Consider the following 16460-nt stretch of genomic DNA (forward strand, 5'->3'; position numbering starts at 1 on the left):
TTTCCCAGTAATTATTTGGAATTTTTATTTTATTGAATAGTGTTTGATTACTTGAATAGTGTTTATGTAAAGCTATTTAGCTTCTCTCTCCTCTCCTCTTAGGCCTTAAAACAGTAGTACTGGTAAGGGGGAAGAGGTTGCTAGGAGTCACTGCTGAGAAGGCTCTTTTCTAGGTGGGCAATGAATTTGCTCACCTGCTTTGATCAGTAGCAGTCTGCTGTTTGCCATGCAACCAGTTACTCTTCCGTTCTCTCAGCTTTTATTTTTCTTAAAAGCTACAATAACAACAAAAAGCAAAGCAAACCCCCTGGGCTGGTAACATGGCTCAGTAGATAAAGGCACTGGCTGCCAAGCTGATGACTTAGTTTGGTCCCTTAGTTTGATATGGCAGGAGAAAACTGACTCTTGCTCCACGACACATACCCTCATCGAAAATACAAGCCCCACCAACTCCTCCTTTCACTCATTAGAATAGTAGAATTTTTTTCCACTTTAAGTTTGAGGTAAGATATTGCTTCTGTAAAGTGATAAAGGGTTTGCCTTGCATGCCTGAGGCCCTGGGTATAATACCGCACGCTACCAAACAAACCAGCAGAGTAGATAGGGAGAAGCAGAGCACCTTGCAGTCCTGCCCTCTTGGCCTTGTCTTTATTGAGGAAGTAAGGTACAAAGATCATTTGAAGTAAGTTAGAGGGTGCATACAACCCTTAGGGTAACTAATTTATAAATTGTTATAGAGGTATTAACCTACAGAATTGATCATATGTTACATGATCTCATGGTACATGCTTTTCTTTCTGTTTTAATATGTGTAGCTCTCACTCTACTCAGTTCCTGAGGGTCAATCTAAATATGTGGAGGAGCCAAGGACTCAACTTGAAGAAAACATCTCAGAACTCCGACATCGTTGTGAGCCATATACAAATTTGTGTCAGGTACATCTACTTAAGAGTTAATGGAAAGTTTATATTGGCTGTATGTTTTAATTTTTTGCTGTTTGTTTCTTTCCTTCCTCCCTTTTCCCTCCATTCTTTCCTTCCTCCCTTCTTCCCTTCCTTTTTAGGAGCTCACTTTGTAGTGTTGGTATGGAATTCACTATATAGCCCAGACTGTCCTCAGACTGACTGACAATCTTCCTGCATCACTAACTAGCATAGGTGCTAGAATTACAGATGTAAGCCATCATGCCCAGCCCTGACTTCATGTTTTTAGAAAAAGGTGTAATAATGATCCAAAGATAAGAGTGCTTAACTTATAAGTGTTCCTTAGTGCTATCCAGAGAGCAAGTACAATCAAGTCTGGCATCCTGGTGGCAGCAAGGGGAAATTCACTCTCATCAGAAGAGTTGTGACACCCTGGCCAGGGAGTGGAGGGCTTGTAGGTTGGTTGGTATTATAAAACTGTTGTGTATATCAGGGAAAACATGGGACACCAATGGAAGGAAATGAATAAAAACACTAATATGTGTATCAAAATTGTGATGTTATTTCTTGGGCGTTAACTCAGTTGTTCTGTGAGGACCTGAGTTTAGTCCTTAGCACCCATAAAAGGTAGGCATCGTGGCATATACTTGCAGCCTTAGGGTAACAGAGATTGGTAGATTTTGGAGCTCACTGGCCTAGCTTAGCCTAATAGTAAGACCCAGGTCCTAATAAACAAGATGGTTCCTGAGAAATGACACACAAGGGTGAATATCTGCACCCAAACTTGTACTCACACACAGGCCACACAAGCCTGTACATATATATACCTGTACATGCTTATCGTGTACATACATGCAGAAAATGAGTTTTTTCTTTCCCGGTAGAAACTCTACAAATCACTACAGTCTGAGCTTCCCTAATCTGAAATTACTTTGGATTTGAACTTTCCTACTAGTGACATCCAAGCTATAAATCCAAAAAGCTCAAAAAGCAAAAAAACCCCTCTGAACCTAACAAACATGTGTTCCTATCCATTTCAGATCGTGGATGCTCACACAGGTGAGACTACCCAAGTGTGGTGGCATACTTTTAACCCTAACACTGCAAGCAGGGACAGGCCGATTTCTGCAAGCTCTGAAACTGCTCTACATAGTTTCAGGACAGCTAGGCTATATAGAGAGGACCTGTCTCCAAAACAAAGCAAGCAAAACCAACCAAAGAAGCCCCCCAGGCATGACTGCAGAGGATTTGGGAACTCTAATAGGAAGGTAGATACCATAGCAGGGTACAATTACATGTTTCAGTACTGAACTTTTCACTCAGTGACCAAACTACTACAGGTATAGATTGACTTCTGTCCTTGTGCATGTTTTAGGTTCCAGGCATTTGTTGTTATGTAACTGAAAGTATTCTGAATTTAAACATCTGAAACCAAAGTTAGCAGTCTGTGGAATGCTTTCGTAGGCTTTGCTACATATTTGCTGTGTTTGCTCATGATTTCAAAAATGAAGGAAAAATAAAGAAAATAATATGTAGATGTGGATAAGTTGGTCCAGGTTTATTTTAGTTGAGATCTGCAAATTCAATGTTCACCCAAGACTTTTTGTGAAGATTTAAATTTCATCAGTTATGCCATTGTTGAACTTTTCTCTGCAGGGAAGAAAAAGCATACAAGCTCTATCAATGACACAAACACTTTCTACACACGCCTTACCACTGAGCTGCACCCCAGCCCGTTTGTTCTGTAAGAAAAGTATTTTCGTCAGCTGGTTGTGGTGGCATATTCCTGTGACCCCAGCGCTAAAGATCTTGAAGCACAAGGGTTCCTGCACAGTTGAAGCCTGCCTGGACTACATGCTGTCTGAGAAAGAAAAAGGGATCTGAACTCTTGGCTTCAGGACTCTACCACGAGCATCCTTTTTTTTCTTTAATTTATTCTTCTCTCATATATTACATTCTGACTGAGTCCTCATCCCCCCCACCCCCAGCCCATCCATATCTCCTCTGTTTTTCTTCAGAAAAGGCCAGGCCTCCTACCTCCCAGAGATATCACCCAAGCATGGCATAACAAGTTACAATAAGATTAGGCACTTCCCCTCATATCAAGGGTGGATAAGGAGAAAAGGGTCCCAAAGGCAGGAAAAGAGTCAGAGATAGCCTCCTCTCCCACTGTTAGGAGTCCCACAAGAACACTAAGCTACGCAGCTGTAACATATATGCAGAGGGCCTAGGTCAGTCCTGTACAGGCTCCTTGATTGACAGTTCAGTTTCTGTGAACCCCTATGATCCCAGTTTAGTTGATTCTGTGGGTTTTCTTGTGGTGTCCTTGACCCCACTGGCTCCTTCAATCCTTCCTTCTCTTCTTTCCCCAACCTTCACCTAATGTTTGGCTGTGGGTCTCTCCATCTCTTCCCATCAGTTGCTAGAGGAAGCCTCTCAGAAGACAGTTATGCTAGGCTCCAATTTATCTGTATATCAGAATATCATTAGAAATCATTTCATTGACTTTTTTTTAATGCCAGTGTTTGGTTCTATCCTAGCCTTCTGATTCCTGGTTCTCCCTCCAGGCAGTGTCAGGAATGGGCTCCTTCTTGTGGCATGGGTCTGAAGCTAGACCAGGCATTGGTTGGCCACTCCCACAATTTCTATCCCACCTTTACTCTAGCACTTCTTATAGGCTGGACAAATCGTAGGTTGAAGGTTTTGTGGCTAGGTTGGTGTTAGGTCAGGCTCCATATCGCCTATTGATAGGAGTTCTAGCTAGGGTCATCCTCATGGTTTCCTGGGAGTTCACTGGATTAGGTTTGTACCTCATCCCAGAAATGCTCCCCCAATTCCACTTACCTCTCCTATCCCTCTCTTCCTATCCCCCTGCTATTCCTGTCCCCAGCCACCTTGAGCCCACTCGTAAAAACTATTCTATTTTCTCTTCCTATGGAGATTCATGTGTCTCCCCTTGAGCCCTCTTTTTACTTAGCCTCTCTGGGTCTGTGGATGATAGTGTGATTATTCTTTACTTACAGCTACTATCCACTTGTAAGTGACTACAAATCATATTTGTCTTTCTGGGTCTGGGTCACCTCACTCACGAAGATTCTTTTTCTAATTCCATCTGTTTACCTGCAAATTTCATGAAATTTTTTTCCAACGGCTGAGTAATAATACTCCATTGTTTAAATGTACATTTTCTTTATCTGATCTTTGGCTGAGGGACATCCAGGTTGTTTCCAGTTTCTGGCTATTAGGAGTAAAGTTGCAATGAACATAGTTGAGCAAATGTCCTTTGTGGTAGGATGGAGTGTTCTTTGAAGTTATGCTAGAAGTGGTATGAGATAGATCGATTCCCAATTTTCTGAGAAACCACCTTGTTGATTTTCAAAGTGATTATACAAGTTTTCATTCTCACCAGCAATGGAAGAATGTTCCCTTGCTCTACATCCTCACTGTCACGTGCTGTTGCTTGACTTTTTGATCTTAGCCATTCTGATTGGTCTCAGGGTTGTTTTGACTTGCATTTCCCTCATGACTAAGGTTGTAGAACATTTCTTTAAGTCCTTCTTGGCTATTTGAGATTCCTCAGTTGAGAATTCTCTGTTTAGGTCTGTAACCCATATTTTAATTGGATACTTTGGGTTTTTTTATGTCTAGTTTCCTGAGTTCTTTATATATTTTGGATATTAGCCCTCTATCAGATGTGGAGTTGGTGAAAATCTTTTCCCATTCTGTAACAGGCTGCTGATTTGTCCTAGCGACAGTGATCCTTTGTCTTCCTAAAGCTTTTAAGTTTCATAAAGTCTAATTTATTAATTATTGATCCTAGTGCCTGCACTATTGGTGTTCTGTTCAGGAAGTTATTTCTTGTACCAATGTATTCAAGGCTATTCTTCATGTTCTCTTCTATGAGATTTAGTGTATCCAGTTTTATGTTGAGGTCTTTGATCCACTTGGATTTGAGTTTTATGAAGATAAATAGAGATCTATTCTACATACTGGCATCCAGTTAGATCAGTACCATCTGTTGAAGATGCTTTCTTTTTCCATTGTATACTTTTGGCTTCTTTATAAAAATGAGGTGTCCATGGGTTTGTGGATTTACATGTTGCTCCTCAGTTTGATTGCATTGATCAGTCTGTCTGGTTTTATGCTAATACCATGTAGTTTTGATTACTATGGGTTGGTAGTAGAGCTTGAAATCAGGGATGGTGATACTCCAGAAGTGTTTTATTGTACAGTTTATTGTATTATTTTAGTTATTCTGGGGTTTTTGTTTTTCCATATAAAGTTGAGTATTGTTCTTTCAAAATCTGTAAAGAATTGTGTCAGAATTTTGATGGAGATTGCATTGAATCTGTAGATTGCTTTTGATAAGATAGCCATTTTACTATGTTAATCCTACCAATCTGTGGGAGATCTTTCCACCTTCTCAAACCTTTTCCAGTTCCTTTCTTCAAAGATCTTAAGTTCTTGTCATACAGGACTTTTACTTGCTTGGTTGAGTTACACCAAAATATCTGTATTATTTTTGGCTATTGTGAAGGATGTTGTTTCCCTGATTTCTTTCTCAGCCCATTTATTGTTTGTATATAGGAAGGCTACTGATTTTCTTTTTGAGTTAATTTCTATATCTAGCCACTTTGCTGAAAGTGTTCATCATTGATATTGAGAAATATTAATGAACAAAGATTGTTAGTTCCTTGGTTATTGATGGTGGTTGGAGGGGTTGGAGGGAAGGAGACAGAGAGAGAGAGAGAGAGAGAGAGAGAGAGAGAGAGAGAGAGAGAGAGAGACAGAGAGAGACAGAGAGAGAGACAGAGAGAGACAGAGACAGAGAGACAGAGACAGAGAGACAGAGACAGAGAGACAGAGAGAGAGACAGAGAGAGAGACAGAGACAGAGAGACAGAGAGACAGACAGAGAGAGAGAGAGAGAGAGAGAGAGAGAGAGAGAGAGAGAGAGAGAGATTGATTCTCATTTTGGTTTTGCTGGTGTGAAATTTCCTGTTTTGTGGGTGTAGTTTTTCTTTTAGTACCTTCTTGTAGCACAAGATGTGTGGATAGATATTGTTTGAATTTGACTTTGTCATGGGATATTTTGTTTTCTCCATCTATGGTGACAAAATTTGCTGCATATATTTTTCTGGGCTGGCATCTGTGATCTCTTAGAGTCTGCAGCACATCTGTTCAGGCCCTTCTGGCTTTTAAAGTTTCCAGTAAGAAGTTGGGTATAATTCTATTAAGTCTGCTTTTATGTATTATTTGGCCTTTCCCCCTTGTAGCTTTTAATATTCTTTTTTTGTTCTATACATTTTATATTTTAATTATTATGTAGCAGTGGGGTGGCAACTTTCTTTTCTGGTCTAGTTTATTTGGTGTTCTATAAGCTTCTTTTACCTTTTGGTTAGGAAAATCTTCTTTGATTTTGTTGAAAATATTTTCTAGGTGTCTGAGCTGGGAGTCTTTCTTTGTCTATTCCTGTTGTTCTTAGGTTTGGTCTTTTCACAGTGTCCCAGACTTCTTAGATATTTTGTGTGAGGAACTTTTTAGATCCAACATTTTCTTTGGCTGAAGTACTGACTTCTCCAATTGCATCTGTGCCTGAGATTCTCTCTTCTATTTCTTGTAATCTGTTGGTGATGCTTGTATCTGTAGTTCCTGTTCGCTTACCTAGATTTTTCCATCTCCAGGGTTCCCTCAGTTTGTGTTTTCTTGAACAGTTTTATTCAGTTCCTTCATCTGTTTGTTTCTGCTTTCCTGGACATCTTTAAGGAATTTCTTCATTTCCTCTTAATAGCTCACAAGACTAGGTTTTAGGTCATTTTCTTGGGCTTCAGTTGTGTTAGAATAGCCAGGGGCTTGCTGCAGGAGGATGGCTGGCCTTTGCTGTTGCCATACTGCCCTGGCTCTTGTGTTCTTACACTGACTTCTAGTCCTCTAGGTTTGGGATAATTATAGGTTTTAGGTACTAGTTCCTGAGTTTTTCTTAGTTGGATAGATTTTTATCCCTTGATTTCTGTTTTCTCTCTGGTCTTCTGACCTGAGTAGCCTGGGGTTCTTATGACCAAAATGTTTTCAGGACTAGTAGGTGTCTTTGCTGGGGTTTTCATGGCTTGTGTGACCTTTAGGGTTTGGGATGCCAGCGTTGCCTCTGGAGTTCTGGGAACTGGCGTGACCTCTGGGGTTCTGGATACTGGTGTAGCCACTGGGGTTCCAGGTACCAGCTTGACTTCTGGGGTTCCTAGTATTGGCTTGGCCTCTGGAAGAACAGGGGTCCTCTGGAGTTGTAGGCTAGGATCCAGAGCCAAGAGTGTTGTTCTGGGTTTTGCAAGACAGTGGATGAAAGAAAAGAGAGACTGCAGGATCAGTTTAGGCCTTTTCAGCAGCAGGGGTTCAGCCTCTCAAGGATTGATACTATCAGCTTACTAGAAGCTTTTTTTTTAAAGATTTGTTTATTATATATAAGTACACTGTAGCTGTCTTCAGACACACCAGAAGAGGGCATCAGATTCCATTACAGATGGTTTGTGAGCCACCATGTAGTTGCTGGGAATTGAAATCAGAACCTCTGGAAGAACACTCTTAACCGCTGAACCATCTCCCTGGCCCCTAGAAGCTGTTTTTATTGTTACACAGAAGGTACTTTTAGCAAGTCATTTTCCACATACCCAAACCTTATCTGATCTAGGGGTTGTCTTGAAAGACTCATCACCTAAGCATTTCTCAGCCACAGGAGACTTCCTGGTTTGCCAGGCTTGTCTTGAGTCTAAGTTATGCAAAGCGCTGAGACTCCTTCAAAAGAACAACCTCATAAAATCTCAGATAACAATCACTCACAAAAGGCTACTTCAAAGCCCTGGTGTCATCGCTTCAGATTCATGCCAGATACAAAGGCTCTGCTAAGATTCTGCAACTTGAGGGGAGGGGGAGCACAAGCATTTTTAACATTTGAACCTTATCTCCAGCCTTCTGTTTTTTTTTCTTCTTATAGCTGGAAAAAAGCAGGTGTGGAACACGAAAAAGAAAACAAGTTGATTTTCCTGGAGACATATAAGTTCTTTATGTCCACATTCAACATTTGTTATACAAGCCCATTTAGCAGTATGCAGATAACTTGTTCTGATTTGGACCAAGATTTATAAAGCAACTTTTCTAAGTGGCGGGTAGTTCTGACACTTTTTGATATTTCTGAATTTCCTTCTGTCTTCACTGTAGAGTTCTTGAGGGTTCTTTTAGCTAAGCCATTTTAAAGTTTTATTTATTTTATGTGTATGAGTGTTTTGCTTACATGTATGTCTGTGCACTATGTATGTGAGACTGTCAGATTCTCTGGGACTGTGCTTATAGATGGTGGTGAGCTACTGTGCAGCTCCTCGGAATAAACTCAGGTTGTCAGCAAGAATAGCCAGTGCTCTCACCGACTGAGCCATTCCTTCAGCCTCACATCCAATCCATTTCATTGCTCACACTTTTATTTTGTTTGGAGGTGGGAACTTATATATTCACATATGTTCTTCCCAGGGCTAGGGATGGAGCTCAGTTCCTTACTCATGCTAGGCAGGCACTTTGCCACTGAGGTACATCTCCAGCCCCTCAAAGCCATTGCATTAAGAGAATGTTGATAACTTCATTTACTATAGGATTGGGATGTCTCTTTAAAATTGAGTTATTGACTTATTGGTTTCAGTAAAGGTGCTCATTCCCGCTTCAAAAGAGCATTTTCCAAAGATAGGCTCTAAATCATGGCAAATCATAAATAAAGTAGACTTAATTTGGAAGACCGTTAATAAGTTCATGGGGAAAGGATCATCTCTGATTATCAAGACTATCAATTTTCTGTGTCTTTTTGGATTTATTTTGGTGTGTGTGTGTGTGTGTGTGTGTGTGTGTGTGTGTGTGTGTGTGTCTGTGTGTGTGTGTGTGTGTGTGTGTGTGTCTGTGTCTGTGTCTGTGTCTGTGTCTGTGTGTGGATATGTGCACCTGACTTCAGGTGCCTGTGAGGAACAAATGCATTGCATCCTCCTAAAGCTTGACATAGGTGTTGGGAATTGAACTCTTGTCCTCTGCAAGAACAATGCATTCTCTTAACCACTTAGCTGTTTCTCCACCCTGTAGATTTTCTTATTATTTCAGTCTTAAAAGTGAGAAGATTAGGTTTTCAAAACCTCATTCGACTTGGAATCTTTGTTTCCTGTGGCAATAGTAAAGCATTCTGATGAACGGTTACTGTAGTGCAAGGGACCTTAAAAAGAGCAATGAAAACAATGAAACTGAATGCAGATCCCTTTGTTTAAAACTGTTTAATCCTGGAGGTATAGCTTATTGCTAGTGTTTGTGCTTAACCTGCTCGAGATCCACCCCTTGCACCAAAAAGTGTTAATGATGATAATCTATTCAGTAAGCCCTACTTATTCTATTTCTTTTTATCTTCATAGGAAATATACTCCCATACTAAACCCAAGGTGGAACACTTTGTCCAGTGGGGAGTAGGTAAGTTGAGTTTAAACTAGGCACAGTCAGTTACTTCACCCTATCGACCATATTGTACTGGCTTTTCATGACTAGGCTCTGGAGATCAGAATCCTTGAGATTATATGGACAAATTTAGAGCTATCTCGATGTTTTCTGGAAGATGATCTCTGTTCGAATTAGGTTTCAGAGGAGTGCTATTTCATGAATCTCTTCAACAGTATTAGGATTTTTGGGCTAGCAAGTGCTTGTATCTTGGAATAAAAAAGTTCACGGCTGGGAATATATTCCCAGTAGCAGAATGGAATGCTTCTTAAGAGTCTTTGTTGTAACTCTGTGTTTAGGAGAAAAAAGACAAGTATCTCCAATAATTCCCAGTAGCAGAATGTTTCCTCACGCATCTGTGAGGTCCAGTGCTAAAACAAACAAACAAACAAACAAACAAACAAACAAAAGCCCCCCCAAAACAAAAATGACAATGCACTATAACTTGCTTACTCCTTACCAGATTTTCTAAATCACACTCATTCATTAGCTGCCATTAATGAATGTTGCACAGGCTACGTATGGTGGCACATGCCTTTAATTCTAGCACTTAGGAGGCAGGCGACGATGATGGATCTCTGTTAGTTCAAGGCACTGTTCTACAAAGTGAGATTCAGGACAGCTACTGAGATCTCTATGTAGTCTCAAAAACAACAATAACTTTTTTTTTATTAACTTGAGTATTTCTTATATACATTTCAAGTGTTATTCCCTTTCCCGGTTTCCGGACAAACATCACCCTCCCCCTTCCCCTTCCTTATGGGTGTTCCCCTCCCAAACCTCCCCCCATTGCCACCCTCCCCCCATAGTCTAGTTCACTGGGGGTTCAGTCTTAGCAGGACCCAGGGCTTCCCCTTCCACTGGTGCTCTTACTAGGATATTCATTGCTACCTATGGGGTCAGAGTCCAGGGTCAGTCCATGTATAGTCTTTAGGTAGTGGCTTAGTCCCTGGAAGCTCTGGTTGCTTGACATTGTTGTACTTTTGGGGTCTCGAGCACCTTCAAGCTCTTCCAGTTCTTTCTCTGATTCCTTCAACGGGGGACCTATTCTCAGTTCAGTGGTTTGCTGCTGGCATTCGCCTCTGTATTTGCTGTATTCTGGCTGTGTCTCTCAGGAGCGATCTACATCCGGCTCCTGTCGGTCTGCACTTCTTTGCTTCATCCATCTTGTCTAATTGGGTGGCTGTATATGGATGGGCCACATGTGGGGCAGGCTCTGAATGGGTGTTCCTTCAGTCTCTGTTTTAATCTTTGCCTCTCCCTTCCCTGCCAAGGGTATTCTTTTTCCTCATTTAAAGAAGGAGTGAAGCATTCACATTTTGATCATCCGTCTTGTGTTTCCTTTGTTCTAGGGATCTAGGGTAATTCAAGCATTTGGGCTAATAGCCACTTATCAATGAGTGCATACCATGTATGTCTTTCACAACAATAACTTTTTAAAAAAGGTGTATATAAAATCTAGATGCAGGAAGGAATTCAGCTGGTATTCCTAGAAAGACACATAAATTGTAGTGTTCCTACATATTTTTCAATTTTATTGTCCTTGGTTGTGTCTCACTTATGGGGCACTTATCCCATGTACTCAGAAACTGAGCTTATAGCCTCTGTTTTGTCTAATTTCAGCCAGGAGCCATTAAAAGAGTGGGGATACAGACACATACTTCACTCTCTTTAGGACATCTTAGCACATTTAAAGTCTTGCTTTTCCAAGGGTTTGCCCTCATGGTTAAATAATTGTCTCCTAGTTAAGTTTCTATTGCTATGAACAGACACCATAGCCAAGGCAACTCTTATGAGGATAGCATTTAATTGGGGCTGACCTACAGGTTCAGAGGTTCAGTCCATCATGGTGGGAAGCGTGATGGTGTGCAGGCAGACATGCTGGAGAAGGAGACCAGTGTCCTCCATCCATATCCAGAGGCTGCAGGAAGTAAATGTCACACTGGCTGTAGCTTTCGTTTTGTGACTTCAAAGCTTACCCGCTAATGACAGACCTCCTCCAACAAAGCCATATCATTCCGGCAATAGTGCTGTTTCCTATGGGTTGGGGGGAGTCATTTTATTCACATCTTCATAACATGTAAGTGAGGATTTCCCCTCACTGTTAACCTGCCATTCCCCACTGATTAATGGCAGTAGGCATTAGTGGAGATATTTGTCTTTTCTCCTCCTGAACACAGTTATTAGGAAGACTCTTTTTTTATTTTATTTTATTTTATTTTATTTTATTTTATTTTATTTTTTAACTTGAGTTTTTTGAGTGTTATTCCCTTTCCCGGTTTACGGGCCAACATCCCCCTAATCCCTCCCCCTCCCCTTCTTTATGGGTGTTCCCCTCCCCATCCTCCCCCCCATTGCCGCCCTCCCCCCAACAATCACGTTCAGTCTTAGCAGGACCCAGGGCTTCCCCTTACACTGATGATCTTACTAGGACATTCAATGCTACCTATGAGGTCAGAGTCCAGGGTCAGTCCATGTATATAGTCTTTAGGTAGTGGCTTAGTCCCTGGAAGCTCTGGTTGCTTGGCATTGTTGTTCATATGGGGTCTCGAGCCCCTTCAAGCTCTTCCAGTTCTTTCTCTGATTTATTAGGACGATTCTTAAGAAGAAGCATTCCATTCTCTCAAGACTGTGAGTCTGTTTTCCAGCAGTCACAGCTAAGGCATGTTACCAGCATTGAGGCTTGGCTTCAGGTGTGATCTTAAAAACATGTCTTCTTTCTCATTTTTGTATGATTTGCTCTGTGTGCATGTCTGAAACTTGCCTCAAATGACACAGATAAAAGGATAGAAAGAAAAGGCTGGTTAAAGTCAAACTAAACAAAAGACCAGATGGGAATTAATACTGATATCACACAAACCCTCTAGTAATGTTTAAAATGATTACTATATTTCCCAGAGAATCCAGGAAAAGGAAAATTGGCATGTATCTGGCATTACAGGGGGATAAAACTTGTGCCTATTGCTTGTTAACATTCAGTTCAGAGTGTATTTTTTTTTTTTTGGTTCTTTTTTTCGGAGCTGGGGACCGAACCCAGGGCCTTGCGCTTCCTAGGCAAGCGCTCTACCACTGAGCTAAATCCCCAACCCCTCAGAGTGTATTTTTAAAGTCACCATTTTGTCAGGCATTGATGATCAAGGTTGATTAAGACAGTGGTCAAAGCCAGGCATTGCGATTGGTTCCACTCAGGATACGGGTCAGTCTAGGCCACATAGCAATACCCTATCTTTTTTTTTTTTTTTTTTGGTTCTTTTTTTCGGAGCTGGGGACCGAACCCAAGGCCTTGCGCTTCCTAGGTAAGCGCTCTACCACTGAGCTAAATCCCCAGCCCCAGCAATACCCTATCTTAAAACAGTAACCCCCACATCCACAAGAAAAATGATAGTAGTCACAATCTCTGAGATATACATCATTTAATATTATCCCAAAATACAGAGACTTACAAGGTTGAGAGGAAATGGATTGGTTAGGAAGAGGCTGGGGAGATACCAGCAGGGAAAGATTTCTGAAGGCGAGTCTTCAAGGAGCAGTGATAGCCATGTTAGCATTGTTAGTTAAAATGTAGGGGTGGGATTCTGGATAACAAACCACATAGCCAGCACAATGCGATCAGTGCTTCGAGACAGGACTCAGGCCTTTCCAGGAAGTATTGTAAACATAGGGAGGGCTAATGAGAAGTTGAGAGACAATGAAGGCTTTCTAAGTCATGATAGCTTCAAGTCATTTATTACTTTATCTGGTATTAATCAACTTCTGGCTGTATTCTTTTTTAATTATGAATTTTTAAGGTTAGCATACAAAGTAATGGGTTTCACCATGACAACTTCATACATATGTGCCATTGTACTTGGTGGTGTTCTTAGCAAAGATCTGTTGAATAATTATCTGCTGTTATCACTAAGCAATCAACCATGAGAGAACATATATTCTGTGTGGGGAGACAGAAAACACATGCATGAATGATGAAATACAGAGTACCTTAGGGTGAGATATTAAGGGTGGTACAGAGAATAACATCTGATGGTGCCTTAGAGAAAGACACAGTGTCTGTGCTGCTGAGTTATGATGAACTTTCCTGAGGAGATAGTGCTGGAGTAGGCGCCAATCTGCTGTGTGACTGGTTCCATAGGGAGGAGAGGAAAGGAGATATCATGCAGATCCAAGTCCTAAGACATGCTTAGGCATGGCAAATAAAGTCATATGTTGTATTATTTATTCCTGATTTGGATCACTGTTATATTTATTTTTAAATTATTAAATTCTATGACCTGCAAGAGTGGCTATTTATTTCTAGCATCAACTTTGTCCTACTTTGCTTTTTATCGCTGTGATGAAACACCATGACCAAAGCAACTTGGAGAGGTAAGGGTTTATTCCAGCTTATGGTTTATAGCCCATCATGGAGGGAAGTCAGAGTAGGAACTGATGCAAAGGCCATGAAGGAGCACTCCTGACTGGCTTGTTCCCTATAGCTTGCTCAACTTGATTTCTTCTCTTTTTGTAACACTAATGCAATTTTATTTTATTTTTCCTTTTGTTGAAAATAGATTTTTTTCACATAATATACCCTGATTACAGTTTTACCTCCCTCCATTCCTCACAGTTCCTCCCCACCTTCCTTCTTATACAGATCCACCCCCTTTATGCTTGTCATTAGAAAACAAACAGGATAATGTTAAAATATAAGATAAAACAAAAACTAACACAGTAGAAACTGATAAGACAAACCATCAGAAGGAAAAGAGCCCAAGAGAAGGCACAAGAATCAGAGACCCACTTGTTTGTGCACTCAGGAATCCCATTAAAAACACTGACCCGGAAGCCATAGTATATATGCTGAGGACCCAGTGCAGACCCGTGCAGGCCCTGTGCTTGCTGCTTCAGTCTCTGAGTTGATGTGAACTTAGCTCATGTTGACTTAGAGGGTCTTGTTTTCTTGGAGTCCTCCAACTCTTCTGACTTTTATGTTCTTTCTGCCTCCCCTTTGGTGGGGTTCCCTGAGCCCTAAGAGGAGGGATTTGATAGAGACATCCCATTTAGGGCTTAGTGTTCCTAGGCCTTTCATTCATCTTGCTTTCTTATAGCACCCAGGACCTAGGTGGCTCCACCCACAGTGGCATGGGCCCTCCCATATCATCAGCTATTAATCAAGAAAATGCCCTCAAGACCTGCCTACAAGGGAATCTGATGGAGGCATTTACTCAGTTGAGGTTCTTCTTCCCAGATGACCCTTGCTTATGACAAGTTGACAAAAAACCAGCCAGAACAAATTTATACTACATTTTTCCTTCATTATCCAAGTATATTGTTCTTGAGTTCAAATAATGAGTTCAGATGGCAAAGGACACTTGCTTCTCTGAGTTAAATGTGTTTGGTTCCTGAAAGAATGTGTTAGAAAGAAGCATATTGTTATAGCTGGCCATGGTGGTGTGTATCCTATCACTCAAGGTGAAGCAGGATTGTGAGTTCCAGGCCTGTCTGGGATAGAGCGAGTTTAAATTCAGCCTGGGCCACATAGCAAGGTTGTCTTTAAGACAGTGTGAGCTGGTGCTTGCTGACAGGAGCCTGTTATATGGATGTCTCCTGAGAGGCTCTGCCAGAGCCTTACTGATACAGATGAGGATGCTTGCAGCTGACCATTGGACTGAGCATGAGGACCCCAATGGAGGAGTTAGAGAAAGGACTGAAGAAACTGAAGGGGTTTGCAACCCCGATAGGAAGAACAGCAATATCAACTAACCAGACCCCCCACCCCCAGGGCTCCCAGGGACTAAACCACCAACCACAGAGTACACATGGAGGGACCCATGACTCCAACTGCATATGTAGCAGAGGACGGCCTTTTTGGGCATGGGAGGAGAAGCCCTTGATCCTGTGAAGTCTTGATTTCCCCAGTGTAGGGGAATGCCAGGGAGTTGAGGTGGGAGTGGGTGAGAGTGGGAGCATCCTCATAAAAGCAAGTGGATGGGATAGGGAGTGTGGGGGAGGTGGGAAAGGGGTAACTTTGAAATGTAAATACATAAAATATCTAATAAAAAGTGTGAGCTAGGTTTGGTGATATATACCTGTAATCTCAGCACATGGGAAATGAGACAGGATGATCATGAGTTCAAGACCACGCCATACTAAATGAAACCAGACTTAAAAGAAAAGAACAAATATGTATTAACAGGAAGCAAAGAATGTGTGGTGGGGGAACATTTGGTACTGTATGTTCTAGTTAAGTGTGAGACTTTTGGTTTTGGTTTTAACGAACAATTTATGGAGTTATTTCCCAATCTTTTTCCATTGTAGACAACTATAACTATCTTCAAAATGCACCTCCTGGATTTTACCCAAGACTCGGAGTTATTGGTTTTGCTGGTTTTGTTGGACTCCTTTTTGCTAGAGGTAGGTACAAATTTTTTTAGGATTCCCCCCCCCCCCAGTAAGTTTATATGGGAAAATGAGATAAATGTCTGTCTCTTTATCCATAATCCATATTTAATAGTTCTTAAGTAAGTTGGTTCCTGAATGTGGACTGCTTAACATATGGTTCATGTTCATCTTTACCCAATTACATTTGGCTGTAAAGATACATAGAAGTTTATACTCTTGGTAAGAAAAAGAAATTAGTTATGCTTAATAAGCACATTTACATGTTCAAATATTGCTCTGTGGTACAGAAAGAGTGAACTTCTATTAAATGTCTTTCACACCTGTCAAACTGTAAATTTTTCACTGTTGCCAGGTGTGGTGGCACACACCTTTCATCCCAGCACTCAGGCAGAGGCAGAGGCAGGGGCAGGGGCAGGGGCAGAGGCAGAGGGGCAGAGGTGGGCAAAGGCAGATAAGGGGGAGAGAGACATAGAAAGATGCAGAGAGGCAGAGAGGCAAAGGGGCAGAGGGAGGGGAGGGGGAAGAGAGAGAGGGGTGCAGAGAGAGAGGGACAGAGAGACCGAGAGAGAGAGGGGGGCAGAGAGACAGAGAGGCAGAGAGGCAGAGAAAGAGACAGAGAGGCAGAGAGGCAGAGGAAGAGACAGAGAGGCAG

General features: G+C 41.5%; 1 protein-coding gene across 4 annotated transcripts in view; it reads left to right on the forward strand.

Moving 5' to 3' along the window:
* Positions 1–16460, forward strand: part of Apoo (apolipoprotein O) — a 102296-nt gene that overhangs the window by 22324 nt on the left and 63512 nt on the right. For all 4 annotated transcript variants that reach the window (XM_087600336.1, XM_087600337.1, XM_087600335.1 and 1 more), the window contains 3 exon segments: positions 816–935; positions 9352–9406; positions 15725–15820. In XM_087600336.1, coding sequence (XP_087456462.1) covers positions 816–935; positions 9352–9406; positions 15725–15820 — 271 coding nt within the window.

The sequence above is a fragment of the Rattus norvegicus genome, chromosome X, assembly GCF_021556685.1.
Source record: "Rattus norvegicus strain SHRSP/BbbUtx chromosome X, alternate assembly SHRSP_T2T, whole genome shotgun sequence".
NCBI lineage: Eukaryota > Metazoa > Chordata > Mammalia > Rodentia > Muridae > Rattus > Rattus norvegicus.